We start from the raw sequence: 16,535 nt of genomic DNA on the forward strand, positions 1-16,535 counted from the left end.
GAGTCTTCATTTCCTGCTGTGGAGAAGCCGCTGGGTCCCACCCTGTGACTTTTGGGGACAGTGGATCTGTCCCCACCATTTAGAACCCAGTGTAGCTTGAGAACGACGTTTTTTCAGAAACTAACAACCCCTCTCAAAATTGTTTTGCAGCAAATACTGACGGATGCGGAAGTGTCACCCCAGGAAGGCTGCATCAAAAAGGTAGGAGAGCTCGTCCCGCGCCATCTCGGCTCCCCAGAGTTCTCGGAGCTCCTGGCGGGGCGACCACCATCCCAGCTGTCCCTGAGTTAACAAGCGTGCAGTCGGAATGTTGCTGGCGGGCCCTGAGCAATGTGTTATCCGTGGACTGACATGTGCACAGGACGGTGGCTTTGCTGTCATTAGCAGAGATGCTTCTTTTTATTGTGTGGGGAGGTGGGGATAATGTCGCCGTAGGGTCACAGGTACAGGGCCATCCGCCACTCTCCGAACTCCCAAGAGCGGAGGAGAGCCCTGTACCTGTGGGAAAGCTTCAGGCCACGCAGACAGGAAAATTAAATAAACGCAGGTTGTGTTTATTTAACTGTCTTCGCTGGATACTCTCATGAAAAGAATACGGGGAAAAATTGGCTGCAGATTCAACAAAGCCTTTTGCTGCACTCATAGCTTCCAAAGAAGCATCGCTTTAAATAAGCAAACCACGAGGTGAAAGAAAAAGGGTCCACGTGGCATTATCCACAGCTTTGCTGACTGGTGGTGGGTAACGGCTGGTGGACAAACATTAGCTCTAACAGATTCAGAGGGAGAACGATATGCAGAGAAACACACAGGCCCTGGGGAGACACACACAGTCACACGTGTCGCTGGGTGTGCACACTGCAGTCTAGACGGCCAGGAGGAGGAACGGCCTGGAAAGCAGCTCCAAAACCCAGAACCCATTCAGCAGCCAGAACTCGGCTTCCAGGGGCTATGCATTGTCTACACGCACACACAGACGTCCACAGACACAGGCACGCTCACACATGGTGGCCGATCTCCTATTTGCTTGGGTTTTCTAGTAAAATTAAAGTAACAGTCTCTCGCTTGGCATCTTTGCTTTAAAGCAAGATAAAATTTAGAGAGTCACATTTACACATCTCCACCCAGACAGCATCGCGGGGGACGGGGGGCACCGTGGGGGCTGCTGGCACAGAGGAGCCAGCGCTGAGTCAGTGCCTACCAAGTGCTGTTACAATTCTGTAAGAATTACAACTGGTTTCCGTGACACAGAATATGGGCTTGAGGGGTACTGGCGGCCTTGTGGTTAGGAAGGCCTGACCCCACGACCTGAGCTGAGTATTTAAGTCATCGATATGCCCTTTTTCTCCCAAAGTCAAAGGAAAACCCTGTGCTAGTTCCACCAAACTCCCAGTCTCTCAGTTGAGGCATTTGGGTGGAGCTGCCTATGAGGGACAGGGACCCACCATCTGGGCAGAGCTATCCGCAAAGCACAGGGGACCTGACCCTTCTCTCCAGGTTCAACCCCAGAGACATTGATTTTAGAGAAACCATGGCAATGGAGACTTCTTCTGAGCCCGCAGTGACCCACTGAAGGGCCTCTGGAAACCGGGCGAACTGGTTCCCATGTCCCCCCCCCATCACTCGTGTGGCTGTGTCTGGCCTGCTGGGGTCCTTCTGTCTGAGGACAAGGTGTTAGTTCTCAGTCCCCGCCGTCCACAGGACGCCTGAAGTCTTCCTGCACCCATGTTTGACTGCGCCATGGAGCAAATTCCAGGGCTGGTCTTTTCCACTTTCCCTCTTTCTTCTTTCCTGCCTCTTTAAATGATTTCACATTTTCTTAAAGGACGTAGAGGAGCAGGAAACAGGAAGCAGCGCTGCTGATTTCCGAGAACTGCAGTATTTTCACTTCACGCGAAAAGTGACCTGCAGTTAGTGCGAATCTCTCAAGCTCTCGAGTGAGCCTGAAAGCGTTGAGTTTTCCACCCCATGCGTCCCTGGACCCTCTGACGTTTTCAAGACGCTCTCCTTGGCCGCGCCTCTCCTAAATGCGTCGTGGAGGTGGCCTGGCAGGAGGTTAGAAGGGGATCAGCTTATGCTGGGAGGGATTGCTTGGTCTAGGAACAGGGGTCAAGGCAGAAGGTTAAAAGGTCAAGTCTAGATTTAAAGGGCATGGAAGAGGCAAGTGCTGGCTGCTTCTGAACCAGAGTGAAATAGGACAGAAGGAGGGCGAAGTGGGCACCACCTTCTGTGTCTCTGGGCCACAGTGGGGTTTGCCTTTTTGTCTCATATATGGGGCCATCAGGTCTTGCCCAGTGTGGCCCAAGGTCATTCTTGAGAGCGGCTCCCGGGGTGGGTATGAGGTGCTGTCCAGCCAGGGGCCGACTTCCGAGTGCCCAGGGCAGCAGGCATCCTTTTGACGCAGGCCCTTGGAAAGCTGGTTGAGAGCCTTGGGTTGGGCTGAGGAGTTCCAGCTTCCGCCATCCCACAGAATCAGAGCAGACCCGATGCACGAGACCCCCCACAACACCACTGCAGCTGCAGGGAGCTCAGTGCAGGGTACGAGAGCCAGCATCAAGGGCGTTGGTGGGCGGTCCTGTCTAAGCAGGCCCCCTGACCCCAGCCCAGGGCTCCTCCCTGCCGCTGCCCTGCAAGCCCAGTCCGAGGGGCTGGGGGCTGCCTGGAGGAGGCGTCCTCACCCAAGTCCTTAGGCGCAGCTCCACCAGAGGGGGAGGCTGCCACACAGCACTGCCTGAGCCGTCAACTCACAGTTTTTTCAGCCTCTACACTAAACACCGTCAGGTCTGGGAGATTCGAGTGTTTGCCAAGGCCACGCTGGTGGGAGAATCAGATCCCTAACCCCAGGGCTCTGACTGGACCCGTTCAGTTACATTTCCAGGCACTCTTGGGGGCCCGGGGGAGTTGGGGCTGAGAGACTGAGAGATGTGAGCTAAAATTCAAAAAAGGTTTCAGACTCGGGGGCCAGGAAGACCAGGACAGACAGTCCTCGAGAGGCATCAGTCCAGACAGAGGCCCCACCCTGCAAACAGAGGCGCCACTTAGAGCTATCGGTATAGGTGCAATGTGTGGATTGCTACGGTAACTGTGCACACCGTGGTGCTGTTTTCAGGATGAATTCAGTGCAATCCTTACTTATAGGATGAGGACTCTGGTTTCAAGGTTTTGTAGTTTGCGTCACCCAAAGGCGCACTTGGGAGCATTAAAAATCTCATAGGGGAACATCACGGTGGGGGGGGGGGTGGCGCTGTGTGACCTGTGGGTGCGCAACTCCTGTCTCTGACTTCAGTTCATCCATCGCTGAGAGGATTAAACTTCCTGTTCTTTGTCTGCCTCAGTGAAATGTGACGAAGTTAATTAATTCAATCAGCAGCTTGGCACATGAGCTACAGAAAAGGTGATATTTTGTGAGGAAGCCATGGTTAGGAATTTTAAGTATCAGAGAGCGAGGTTTCCGAAGGGGCTGGATGCAGGATGACTCTACTCAGAATGTACAGGCGAGGGTGGCCGGGTCGGGGGATGTATGGAGGCCTGGGATTCGAACCCAGGACTGTGGCGCGGGGCGGGGCTCCTGTGGGAGCTACAGAGGTGCCTCCCGTCAGCCCCGCCCCCGCCCCAGGAGGGCGGAGCCACCAGCAACCGCAGGGGAGGGTCCTCCTTCATCCCTCCTGTGCCCCTTCAGCCTCGCCCTGGCCTCCCATGTCCCCTCTGTCTCCCACCCCAGCCTCTGCGCCTTCGTTCACTCCGCAGCCGGTGCGCCCGCGCAGCCCAGAGCTTTGGCTCACTTCCCGCGTTCGCCCTGGTGCGCCCTGGGCGCGCGTCACCGGCGCTTCCCAAAAGTCACATTGACTGTGGGTCGGGCTGCGTCGCGCCTTTCCTGGCCGCGGTGCGGGGACCTCTGGGACCGTTCCCTCCAGCGGACTCTCTATTTAGTCTCTGTTTACTTAGAGGGAAAGCCCGGGGGCTCCTGGAGAGCAAACATCTGCGGGAGATAATCTAGCGAGTTGTCCATCCATCACTCGGGGCGCGCGGCTCCCTGGAGAGCCCGCCAGAGCCGGTAATAAAAAGGCCGGGCGAAGAGGCTTTGGGGACGAATCAAGAGCCGTGTTAAGGGCTCGCTGAAAATGGATGGAAGACATTATTAAGGCTCAATGGCCATCTTATCAAAATCCAATAGGATAGACGTTTGGCAAAAGGCTTAAATTTATTCTTTGACTTTCTGGAGGGCTTGAATTTATCCGTTAACAAGAGTGTAGTCCACCCGGGAGATGCTATCAGCTGAAAGAATTTTGATTCAATCTCTGGCGATATGAAAGGGGAAACATGGCCCGGCAGCCTTCCCTTTGTCCACTTTATCGTGTTTTCCTTCCCCCTCTTGAAAAGGAAAGACGTGTTAATACAGAACGGGGAAACACAAACAAAAGGAAGTGACCTTTTCTCTTATTTTTATTTTCCCTTCCCCTCCGCTTCTTTATCCCCCTCCTCCCAAAAATAAATACATCGTGAATTCGCATGGGACGGCTAGGCCTGAGGACCTGAAAAAAACCCTTCAGAAGCTTCGGAAAAATGCGTCCACCCCAGCCAGCCCCCAGGGCGAGGGGCGGGAGTGCAGAGGCTTAGAGGAGGGTCAAAAATAAATGGAGCTAATAAAGTCGTTCCGCTGGAAGAGGGGCCGGTGATGGGTCCATAAATCTCTCCCAGTTATTATTATTACATACAAAATGCTACAGGTCATAAAAGTCATCTGATAGCCCAGCCTCGCATTGTCCAAACAGGGTGATTGATTGATAATGATGATAATTTGTGAAATGATTATTTGGATGTTAGAACCATGGCCTGTCCCACTGGGCTGTGGTGCGGGCATTTTCTATAGCTCGGCCCGGGCAAAATGCCTCCGGTAACGAGGAATCCAGAGGTTTTCTGTGTCCGTCCCGTGGGGACTGGGGGCTAATGAAGGATGACTCCTGATCCCAGGAAGATGGGAGCGAGACAGACAGGCAACTGCTAAGTGTCTTTTGTGCAGCAGTTACTGGAGGAGGCCACACACCCTGAGGTCTAAACGCGGCTGGGACCTTGCTGGGACTCCGGGCAGTTTGCAAGCGGGATAACACCGAGTTCCTGGCCATGCCGGGCTTTGAGCCCAGCACAGCACCACGCAGCCAGAGACTGCTGTTCGGTGTCCAGGCCTGTGGCTTACTGTATTCTGTTTGTATTGTTTTCCTCCTCAAGGAGGCTGGAGGGATGGGGAGGAAAGGAGTGGGGGGCGGGGGTAGGGAGGGGAGGGGATGGGGTTGGAGAGATGCAGGGACCCTGAAAAAGAGAGCTGCAGAAGGAGGTGCTGCTGTGCATGCGTCGGACTCAGCTGGTGCGTATGGGAACTAGAAGGCTCTGTGGTGTGTACCGGATCTAGAAGGCTTTTTGCGGCCTCCCTAAGCTCGGTTTTGCTGAGGTCTATGCCAGCGAGGTGAGTGAGGTTCAGACCGCCTTTCCCCCTGTTCCCTTAGCAGCCAGCCAGCAACACAGATCATGCCGGAGTGCCGTCACTAAACTGCATTTACCTACCCATGCGCTTTATTACCAAAAAAGAAAAAAAAAGCACACCCAAGTCCCTAACCCTAAGAACCCTGCTATCCAAATTATTAATTTGCATGTGGGATCAGTTATGTCTTTATGAAATCCAAGTGTGTTTAGCTGCCCCGGAGACAGCCCCGAGTTGATTTTGATAATCTCAGCCTGAATAGACTTGCTTCGTTGCAGTAAGCCGCGGACAAAAGGCTGGACAGTGGCTGAAAGCCCTTTGACGACATGTCTCTCTTTCCATTGTCCCGGGGTTGCTGATAAAAGAACTGGGAGTCCATTAATTCAGTGAATGAACATATAGTAAAGTCAGTCCCCTCTTGAGAACAATAATGTTGAGGTCAGCTACGGTTACCATGGAAACTAAGTATTCCTAAGAAGTTTGCATCCTTGATTTTGCTGAATCAAAGGCTGCAGGCGGAGAGGTGTAAGGCGGCCCAGGCAGCAGAAAGTCGGAAAGCACCACCCGCGCCATCCCCTTCCCAAGGCAGCGCTGGGCCATGGCCCTGGGGACCCTCAGCTGCCCCGGGGACCAGCCCAGGTGCCTGGCTTCCGCCCTCTCCGCCTTCTCTCCCGCCTCCCCCGACCCCACTCCCAGGATCCTGTTTTCACAACTGTTGCGGCTTGTCTGGAGAGGCTGCTCTGCTCCCGAGGCTCCAGTCCGCAGGGCAGAAATCAGGCCCGAGGGAGGGGCCGCAGCCACAGCTCCCGTGGCCTCCAAGGTGGCAGCCGGCCCTGGGTGGACTCTGACCTCTCGCCACCTCGCCACACCTGAACTTGCCCCCTGGGGTAGGGCGGTCCCGCAGGGGCCCCTTCACAGGCTGATAAGGGTGATTAATGGCCCGTTTAGCGTGGCCCAAGGTGAGTTATGGGCAGCTCCAGGCTGGCTGACGACTTTATCAACGTAACCCTTTTGCCACCTCCCCTCCCCCCATTCTAAATTGAGTTGATTCCACTTACCCCACCCCCACCTCAACCAAAGGATCCCTTGAATCAGCGGAAACCGTCAGATTCGACTGGGAGAGGTGTAGCTAATTACCGTCCGGCGCAGTGGCTTATTACCTGCCGTGGTGGTGCCGTGGTCTCCGCCCTGCGTGTCTGAGGTGGCTTCCTTTCTGCTCTGCAAGGCCCCAGGGCCTGAGGGTGCCGGGGGCTCAGGGCAGCCTGGGGAGGGCCGTTGTTCACACAGATCCAGCCCAAGTCCGAGAGTGCACAGGGGGACATGAGAGTTTTACTTGTCCTTTTTCTGTGTGACTGAAAGAAGAGCCTGGGTTTCTTTCTCACCCTGAAGCATCCCTGGGAAGCTTCTGAAAGGCCTACGAGGGTACAGCCTGGCATAGAGGCCCCGCAGAAGTGGGCCTGGTGTGGACGGAGCCTGGAAGGCAGGGCAGGGAGCTGCGTCCGCCATCTTGGGGTCCCTGGCTCGGCATGAGAACAGGTGGCTCTGGGGACCCTGCTGTCATCAGGAATGACCTCTATCGTGCTAAGCCTTTATGCTGGAACTTAAATTCTAGTAGCAGACAAAACATCACAAATTTTAGGACACACTGAGACGTTGCCTTAACCCCGAGTTAAACAGGGGGGGTCTTCTTACCTTGGAGACCCAGAGGAGCCAGACCAAGCCAGGGCCCCTTCCCCGCCCACCCCTGCCCTTTGGACCTGGTTCTGCCCGGGACAGTGCGGCCCTCAGCCTTGAGCTCCAGGCCTTGCCGTTTGGTTTCCTCCTTTGCAATGGGAGATAATGAGTCTCATGTGCTGCGTGGTTCAGGGGTGAGGTGGGGTGAGAGCACGGCAGTGAGGCACAGCTCTGGGCACCCGGGGTGAACTGGGGTGACAGCGTGTCAGTCAGGCACAGCTCTGGGCACCCGGCATCTGAGAACCCATGTCCAGGGCTTGGCTGCTCTTTACTGGGTGTGGGAACGAGGGGACCAGTCGGGGTAGTGGGAACCCAGTGACCAGGGTAGGGGGCCCCTGGGCAGACACCTGCCTCTGAAGTGGCACCATGGCCCCTGCGGGGGTCAGGGTACACGGGTACTGCCCTGGAACCGGCACCCTTTCTCCACAACCGAACCGACGCCACAGGGTGCCCAGGGCAGCCCTTCCATCGTGGCCACCCAAGCAGCTCCCGCAGCAGGGCGCACGGGGAGACCCTGCAGGCGGGATGCCTCTTGCAGGCACAAGGGGAGGCCCCGCAGGCGGGACACCTCTCGCAGGCGCCTGGTTCCGAAGCAGGATTTATTGGCTACATTACCAGCTTTATAGGAGCCAGATGGTGGTGTCAATAAACCCCGTCCGTAATCTTCAGGTGGGTGCAATATTGAGTTAATTAAATTGTGCCGCACTATTAGGAGAGAAAAATAGATCAGCTCTGAGCCCCGCTTAGCCTCTTCTGCTTTAAACACGAACACACACCTCAGCAAAGTCTGCGGTAATTGGTTTGGGCGGGGAGTTCTCTCTTCCACACAGCCACACCGCCTCCCTCCTGAGACACCTGCCAAACCTCGTTACCACCATTCTCATCACCTGGGCTTCTGTGTGCTAGCGAGCCGGGGGGCGGGTTCCCCTCCAGGGTAAAAGAGGGCAGCTCTCCTGGGTGCTGGGACTACTTGGGTCCCTTCCCGAGGCCCAGCTCCTCACTGTCCGTGATGTCATACTGTGCCACCCCTCTTCCCGAACCCTGTCTCCCCCTAGGTGAGGTACCCAGTGGCCTGAGCACACTTCCCTCTCGTGGTGCAGGTTGAGTGCTCCCGGCTACGAGAGCTGGGCTCTGAAGTCCTGCCATGCCCAGTGGTGTCCCTGTGCGGGCACTAGGGGCTGTGCTCTGCAGCTGCTCCTCTGCATAGCGGTGTCCAGGCCGGGCCCCAGGCGGGCCCTGAATCCCTCAAATAGAGGGTGGATCTTCCCGGGCTTCTTGGGGTCCAGTCTTGCTCTAGAGGCCAGAAGAAGGCTCTGGGGAGAGTAAGGGCCTCATGTGACCAGTGGGGGCTGCGGTGGGGGTCCGTGAGGCCTATCTCGCTGGTGGAAATTTTCCGCAGGAGGTGGGCCCCTCATGGAAGGTGGTATCTCCCCACCTTATCTAAGAAGCCACCTGCTGTTAGAGAAAGCGCCTGCCCCGGGGGTGGGGCTGGTGGGCGGCAGGGTGGGGCAGCCAGGCCCCGGGAGAAGGTTGCAGATCCACAAGCATCCCAGGCTTGTGCTCCATGAGCCTACTTCTCTGGTGGGGGCACTGGCTTCCTGGGGCCGACTGTGATCCCACAGGTGCGTGGACCGTGGGGGTCCCAGCTGGGGCCACTGAGCAGCAGTGCCAAGCCTCCCCCTCCTGCCTCACTGCCACTGCAGGTTCCAGGCTGGCCATGAGACAGTGTGTGTTCAGCCTTGTGCTGAGGGGGTGGGGGCGGGAAGGAGGGTCATGCAGGAAAGAAGGAAAAAGGCAGGGTGTGTGCTCGTGGAGATGCAACATTCCCCCTCCCTGGTTCCGACAGCGGGCTGTCCTCTACCATACACCAGCCGCATGTGCAGGGACCCCTCCAGCCTGCTCGCTGCTGCTGTGCATGTCACCATCGCTTACAGAATGCTCGCCAGGCACCACACGCTCCACAGCCTCCACGATTCTCCTGAATGTATCTCCACACTAGCCATCCAGGTAGCATCACCCCCACCAGGCCACGTCAGAAAATAATGCACGACACTCTTAATCGCAGGAGACAGTTTCCAAACGCCAGCCTGCGGACCTCACAGTGGGGTCCTGAGGGTCGCGTGCAGCACATGGCCTCCCAGACAGCTCTCAGCACGAAGTCAGGGCTGCCCCCGACTCTTCAGGAGCCCAGCCCAGGATGGCACTGAGCTGTCAACACAGTTGGGCTCAGAGGGAGGCAGGACGGACAGGGTGGAGTTCTGGGAGGAGTTGCAGTGTTCATCTGTGGCCACAGTGGCACGGGGAGGGGACGGGAGACATAAGCCATCCCCCAACTCGGTGGCTCGAAACCACACATGGTGCCTCTCCGTATCGCATTCGACTTAGCTGCTGTGGACACGCAGCAGGGCTTGGTCCACACTGGCGGTTGGGCCCAGTTTGTCCTGACTGCCTGCCCTCCTTGGACGCTGGAGCTATCTGGGGGCATGAAATATTCCTGGTGGCAGCAGAAGAGGACGGCAGACACATGTAGTCCTCATCCTCCTTACGCCTTGGCTCAGAACAAGCCCATCGTCACTTGTGTCCGAAGCCAATACCACAGCCACACCAACACCCGAAGCCAATACCACGGCCTCACCGACACCTGAAGCCAATACCACGGCCACACCCACACCAACACCCGAAGCCAATACCACGGCCTCACCGACACCCGAAGCCAATACCACGGCCACACCGACACCCGAAGCCAATACCATGGCCACACCGACACCCGAAGCCAATACCACGGCCACACCGACACCCGAAGCCAATACCACGGCCTCACCGACACCCGAAGCCAACCCCACGGCCACACCGACACCCGAAGCCAACCCCGGGGCCACACCAACAGCACAGGTGTGGAATGAGCCCGCCTCTCAGGGGAGGGACATGGTTACATGGCAGAGAGCAGGTATGTGGCACAGTGACAGCACCTCACCTGGGAGCGGGACTGGAGAACAGCTCAGGCTGCCCCTTGCTTCCGCTGATGCTGAGTAACTGGTAGTGAGGTTAACCAGGAGGGAAGAGGAGAGGAGACATCAGGATAAGAGAAGATAAACCGGCTTGACCCAACCAGTCTGAGAAGGCTGCATGCTCCATGCCTCCAACCCCACGGCACTCGGGACAAAGCAACGCTGTAGAAGAACCAAAACCATCAGGGGCTGCTCCGGGCTGAGGGGCAGGATGAGTGGGCAGGGCAGGGGCAGGGCTCTGTATGACACTCCCAGGGCGGGTCCAGGCGCCATTCTACATTCACACGTGACCATGACCCCTGAGGTCAACTGTGGACGTCCGTTAATAATAACGGGCTGATACTCGTTCATCCATTGTAACAAGAGTATCACACCAACGTAGGTGTTCATCACGGGGGAATTGCGGGGAGACAGGGAGAGAGTGAGTCGAAGGGAGCAATGTACTTGTCCATCCTGTTTTCCTGTGCGCCTGACATTGCTCTAAAAGCTAAAGTCTTCATTAAAAAAGAGTTTTCTAGAAGATGCATGTTGTATGCAAACAACGTGCACATGCATAAGGACATATGTGTCTGAAAAGCCCGGTTGGAAATAGTTTTAAATGATAATATCCCTTATTGGTGAGATAATGATTTTTTTAAATGAACACCGATAGGGGGTGTTTTACTTGTTAATATGTGGCGTGAAGCACGTAGGGCTGTGCCGCCTGCAGCACACACTCAGGAAGTGGAAAAGGCAGTCAGTGAACACTGGCAGCACCTGGCAGGCCGTGGAAGGCTCTTCTAGTTGGCTGGATTCTAAAATCCTTGTGGCCCAGGGTTGTGGGTCATCCCTTCATGTGTGTGGGTGCCATTGGCACAGCTGGCCCCAGTTTCTGGCTCTCTGCCTTCCAGGAATAAGGTAGGATGAGACTTTCTGCCCACCTGGGGTTGGGTGGAGCATCGGGCCGGTGAGTATGAGGGTAGGCACTGCCGCTCTAGGCCGGGCACCAGCTGCTGGTGTGGTCCCTCCAGAGTTCTTTGCTCTCCAGCCCTGCAACCAGAGAGTCCCAGAGAGCTCCTCAAGTCTTTACCACAAGCAGAGCTGCCCTGCCAAGTCACACTGGGCTTGGGAAAAAAATAAAAGTCACACATTTATTTAGGAAAAATAAGACTTTGTTATTTGGTTAAGACAGAGTTTTAGAGGCTGTTTGTTACGTTGGCATAACCTTGCTCGCCCTGACTGATCTGCTCAGCGAGTTCCTTGTGTCTGATTCAGTTCTACATTTTCAAAACGTCCCTCATTCATTCATTCACTCACTCATTCATTCAACAAATATGCCTGCCTTGGGGTCTTGTAGGCTGGCGTTTGAAGACCCTTCTCCATTTAATAGTGTTGCCGGGATACAACCAACCACACACTGAAACCCACAGAGTCAGAGGGCTAATTCACTGTGGTGCCATTTTCTATAAGAGACTTGAGCATCCTTGGATTTGGGCACCCGCAGCGGGAGGAGGTGAGTGGGAACCAGCGTCCCCATGCATGCGAGGGCTGGCTGTGTCTAGGAAGCACCTACTGTGGGTGGGGAGCTGTCCTGGGTGCTGGAGACATGAGGTTAGATTCCACCAAGCTCATCAGACTCCTCCTGGAGTCTGAATTCTTCTGGGAACTCAGTTCCCTGCAACAAGGACCTCTTAGGCCTTTGCTTTTGGTGCCCCAGGTCCCTGGGGACCTTCAGCTGTGAGGGTCCAAATCAGATCATCACAGACCTTGGAGGGTGGGAAAGGCAAGCATCTACTGTCATGCTGTGGTGGGCTTGGCTGCGTCCCTGTACTTCACAGATTCCGAGGGGTCACTTTCTCGGGGCTATTCCTCTTCTCATCTGTTATCTACGGGGGGAGATTGTGAGGATGACAAATTGAGTTTGGCCAGAAAGAGTGGGATTCTTAATGTAACAGATTCCGTGCGAGTGTACCGATTTCTTATTTAGTAATATTTCCCTCTTTGAATAATACCCTCTTTCAGCGTTGGCCTCTTTTTATGCTAACGGGATTCATTACTCCACCTGACACCCGCTTCCATCAGCCAGGGCTGCATTGGGAAACTGTTTCTTCTTGCCCAGTTAACAAGATGTTTCTCCAGTATAGTGTTGATGAATTAAGTAATAAAAAGCAAGACGTATTATTTTATGTTGGAACCTCGCCTCTGTTATTTCTGAGCAATGGCCAAGACTCAGATTATTAGCCACAGAAATGTTTGAATTGCCTGGGATGGAAAATTATCACATAAAAAGAGTCTGGTCTGGTGTTCATCACAGATCAGCTGAGAGGAAGTGGAGATATTCAGAGACAAAAAGCATCCACTGTAGCCGGCTCACACACACCGGGTTAGAGGGGAAGGGGCGAGCGCGCGGCGGTGTCTGCTGGGGAACGGGCTCCCTGCTCGAGCCAGGCCAGAGCTTCCTTCTTGCCTCCCAAACCTGAGGCTCTGGGTTACCAAGGCCCCGAAAGGGCAGATAATTATCGGAAGAGAATCTGAAGCCTGGGCACCCCAGAGAGCTGCAAAAATAAAATGAGGAGGAGGACTTTTGAATAGATTTCCTCCCTTTGTATTTCTGTTTTGGACGAGAAATGCAGAGGCGGGAGCAAAAGGGAACTGGCAAGGTGGAGAAAGCAGCAAATTAGACTGGAAGGAAGGCCTGGATTAGTGGGCACCCTGGGTCGGGGGAGGAGGTCCAGGGACGAGCAGCACCTCTGTCCCGTGTCTGCCCACGCACAGCCCTTCGGCAGGTCACACCAGCCTGAGGGGAGGCCCAAGTCACCCTCAGTTTACCCAGGAGGAGGGTCCAGGCAGGTGCCGGAAGCAGAAGGCCCCGGGGATTCCTTCCAGGGGCTGCAGCTGGGGCTGGCGAGACATCTCTGGGCCTCGTTCACCACGATGATTGTGCCTGGGCATGGCAGCACCCTCCCTGTGCAAAGTCTGGCCACGCTGGGCTCAGGTCTGGGTGGTAGAGGCTGCCCTGCAGCTCTCCAAGGGATGATCTTAGGGCACAGCCAGTGAGTGCTGGGGCTACACAGCGGCCCTGTGAGGCAGCTGCCTTTCTTTCCCTCCACATAATCATGAGAAAACTGCATTCAAGCAGGTAAACTCACCACCCAAGGCCACATAGGCAGTAAGTGGCAAATTGGGCCCCCCAAGAAAGCCCTGAAACCCAGACCAACTAGTGAACAGGAGGCTGGGGCAAGAGGGGACCCAGTGAAGTGTTTTGCAGTGCAGCCCGCAGCGCCGCATGCTCTGGGCTGTCCAGATTTCTGAGGTTGGAAACAGTGTGGTCCCCACAACCAGCCCCAAGCGAGGGATTTCTGCACGAGCCGCCTCCACGGGCCTGGGATGCGCCTCCCCGCTCCATGGTGGGACCGTGTCCTGGGCCTGGGATATGCCTCCCCTCTCCATGGTCATGCCTGGTCCCAGCTGTCGGTTCCTCGTTAGCGCAGCAGGTGCCGTCTGCATGTCCCTCATCCAGGCTTCCTTACAGGGTGCCCAGGATCTTCTGTTACTAAGTTGTGGCCCTCAAACTCTCCCCATAGTATCCCCTAAGCCCCCTGCCCTTCTTTGGGCCCCTGGTTTTCCAGCGTCATACACCCTTCACACCTCCCCACACAACTCCAGGGAAGACTTGCATCTCCCTTGCAGTGTACCCCTCAGGGAACCCCTTCTGAAACCCCACTCTCAAAGAGAAACTCTTGCTCTTCAAACAGCTTTGGTTGTGTGAACCCAAGCAAGTACCCAAGCCCTGGCCCAGCAGGGAACACTTCCTGATTGTCTGGATTTCTGTGGTTCTGGGGGCCAGGCCCCAAGCACAGCTCCACAGGCCTTTGGGGTTTTACTCAGCTCTAACCCCACAGGCTGCCTCTCCGCTAAGCGTCTTCTGAGCTGCTCCAGAGTCCCCATGAAGGTCTGTCCACAAGCACTTTCTGTGGACCTGGGAGACTTAGTGGTGAAAAGAACTTCCCGGAAGGCAAAGGGCCTGTAAGAAAACTCCTTTATGCTACTGACACCTTAATTTCTCCATCTGTAAAGTGGAAATAATAACTTTTGCTTCAGAGTTATGGTGGTGACTAGACAAGTTGTGGGGTGTAAAGTAAACTTAAAATAGCACCTGGCACATGCCTGAGACTCAGAGTGAGATCAAGATTTATGTGATGATGGTGGTGATGAAGTTGATAATGAAGATGAAGATGATGGTGACCGTGGTGGTAGTGATGATGTTAGTGATGAAGGCAATGATGATTGTAGCTTTGATTATGATGATGTTGATGATGATGGTGATGGTGGTGATGACGGTGATGGTGATGGTGGTGATGGTGGTAATGATATGATGATGGTGATGATGGTGATGGTGGTGGTGGTGGTGGTGGTGATGATAGTGGTGGTGATGATAGTGGTGGTGATGATGGTGATGATGTGATGATGGTGATGGTGATGATGATGATGGTGGTGGTGGTGATGATGGTGATGGTCTGATGATGGTGATGGTCATGATGGTGATAGTGGTGATGATGATGGTGATGATGGTGATGATGGTGATGGTGGTGATGATGATGGTGATGATGGTGATGATGGTGATGGTGATGGTGGTGATGGTGGTAATGATATGATGATGGTGATGGTGGTGATGGTGATGATAGTGATGGTGATGGTGGTGATGATGGTGATAGTGATGGTGGTGATGGTGATGATGGTGATGGTGATGGTGATGATGGTGATGGTGGTGATGGTGATGATGGTGATGGTGGTGGTGATGGTGATGATGTTGGTGATGGTGGTGATGATGGTGATGGTGATGGTGGTGATGGTGATGGTGATGATGGTGATGGTGGTGATGGTGATGGTGGTGATGGTGGTGATGGCGATAATGATAGTGGTGGTGATGATGATGGTGATGGGGTTGGTGGTGATGGTGGTGATGATGTTGATGATGTGATAATGATGGTGATGGTGGTGGTGATCATGGTGATAGTGGTGATGGCGATGATGGTGATGGTGGTGATAATGATACTGGTGGTGATGGTGATGATGGTGATGGTGGCGATGATGATGGTGATGATGATGGTGATGGTTGTGATGATACTGATGATGTTGGTGATGGTGGTGATTCAGATGATGAGGAGGAGGATCATTTAGGTGATGAGGGAGATGATGACGATGGCAATGATAGTGATAATGATGTTGATACTGCTGATGATGACAATGATGATGATGAGCCTCAAGGTCCCATCTAGACACACATGGGAGAACCAAAGAGCCCAGGAGAGGGCAGACATCAAGGGACCGGGAGACCCCAGGAGCTTCAGTGCTGGCTCCATCATCAATCAGCATGACCTGGGGCAAGTCACTTAACCTGTTAGGGCCTTGCTTTCTGACTTGGCAACAGAGGGTAGATGCTCTGTACCCCACTCAAGTTCCTGGGGTGGGGAGGACCCCAGGAGATAAGGCATAGAACAGGGCTCAGGAGAGTACTTCACAAACATGAGGCATTAACAAGAAAAAAAAAAAAAACAGGAAGAGGCGGAAAGAAAACTCTTGAATGTCCCTTACACCCTGGTCCTCTTAGGTGACCTCTCACACAGAGAAGCGGGCCTTGGGGAGTGAATAAGAAATACAGGACTTCCTGTGAGATAGCAAGTGAATTGTGAGCCGCGAATTACTTTTTTCCTTTGAAAAATGATGTAGTCGGGTCAAAATATTTTTGCATTTCAAACACTTGAGTTCCTTTGTCCTTGGGGCGAGATGACTTGGTTTCCATGCAGCCTCACAATGCATGGAAACATCTTTTAACTGCCAGACGGGGTTTGATAAGCCCGCCAATTCATAGCGGGAGTTTGGAGAGCTGGAGACGGGGTGAGAAAGCCGAGGCCTTTGCAAAGTCTATTTACACAGTGGCGAGAGTCCCTTTCACCCTCTCCAGCAAACAGGCCCTGGAGCGCAGGCACTGAACCCAGGGGGGCCGGGTAGATGACCTGTACACACGGCATTGCCCACCAGCCCACCCACACACACACCAGACCCACCTAACTGGGTTCGCGGGGGAGACCTGCCCAGACACCCCTGGAGCCAGACTCTCAGGAACCTCCTCCACTCCTCCTGTGGCAGCCCAGCCTGCCTCCTGAAAGAGGCTGGAAGAACTGGCGTTCCGCCTGCCCCACCCTCCATCCTGGTCCCCACCCTCCCTCCATCCTGGCTCCTTTCAGAAACATGCCCTGGGGACCAGGTTTGCTCAGTTGATGGGGGGTCTGGCCTGCAGCCTGCTCAACTCCTGGTCCCATGGGCCATGAGGCAATAGG

General features: G+C 54.8%; 1 protein-coding gene across 2 annotated transcripts in view; it reads left to right on the top strand.

The window, feature by feature from the left end:
• The window catches only part of PRDM16 (PR/SET domain 16), a 360,644-nt gene that overhangs the window by 172,331 nt on the left and 171,778 nt on the right, over window positions 1-16,535 (top strand). For both annotated transcript variants that reach the window (XR_003121231.1, XM_025397533.1), the window contains exon 3: window positions 151-201. Coding sequence is in view for 1 of the 2 variants with exons in the window: in XM_025397533.1 (XP_025253318.1) it covers window positions 151-201 (51 nt within the window). In the remaining variant the exon portion in view is untranslated. The remainder of the gene's footprint in view (window positions 1-150; window positions 202-16,535) is intronic.

This window comes from Theropithecus gelada, chromosome 1 (genome assembly GCF_003255815.1).
Source record: "Theropithecus gelada isolate Dixy chromosome 1, Tgel_1.0, whole genome shotgun sequence".
Lineage (NCBI taxonomy): Eukaryota > Metazoa > Chordata > Mammalia > Primates > Cercopithecidae > Theropithecus > Theropithecus gelada.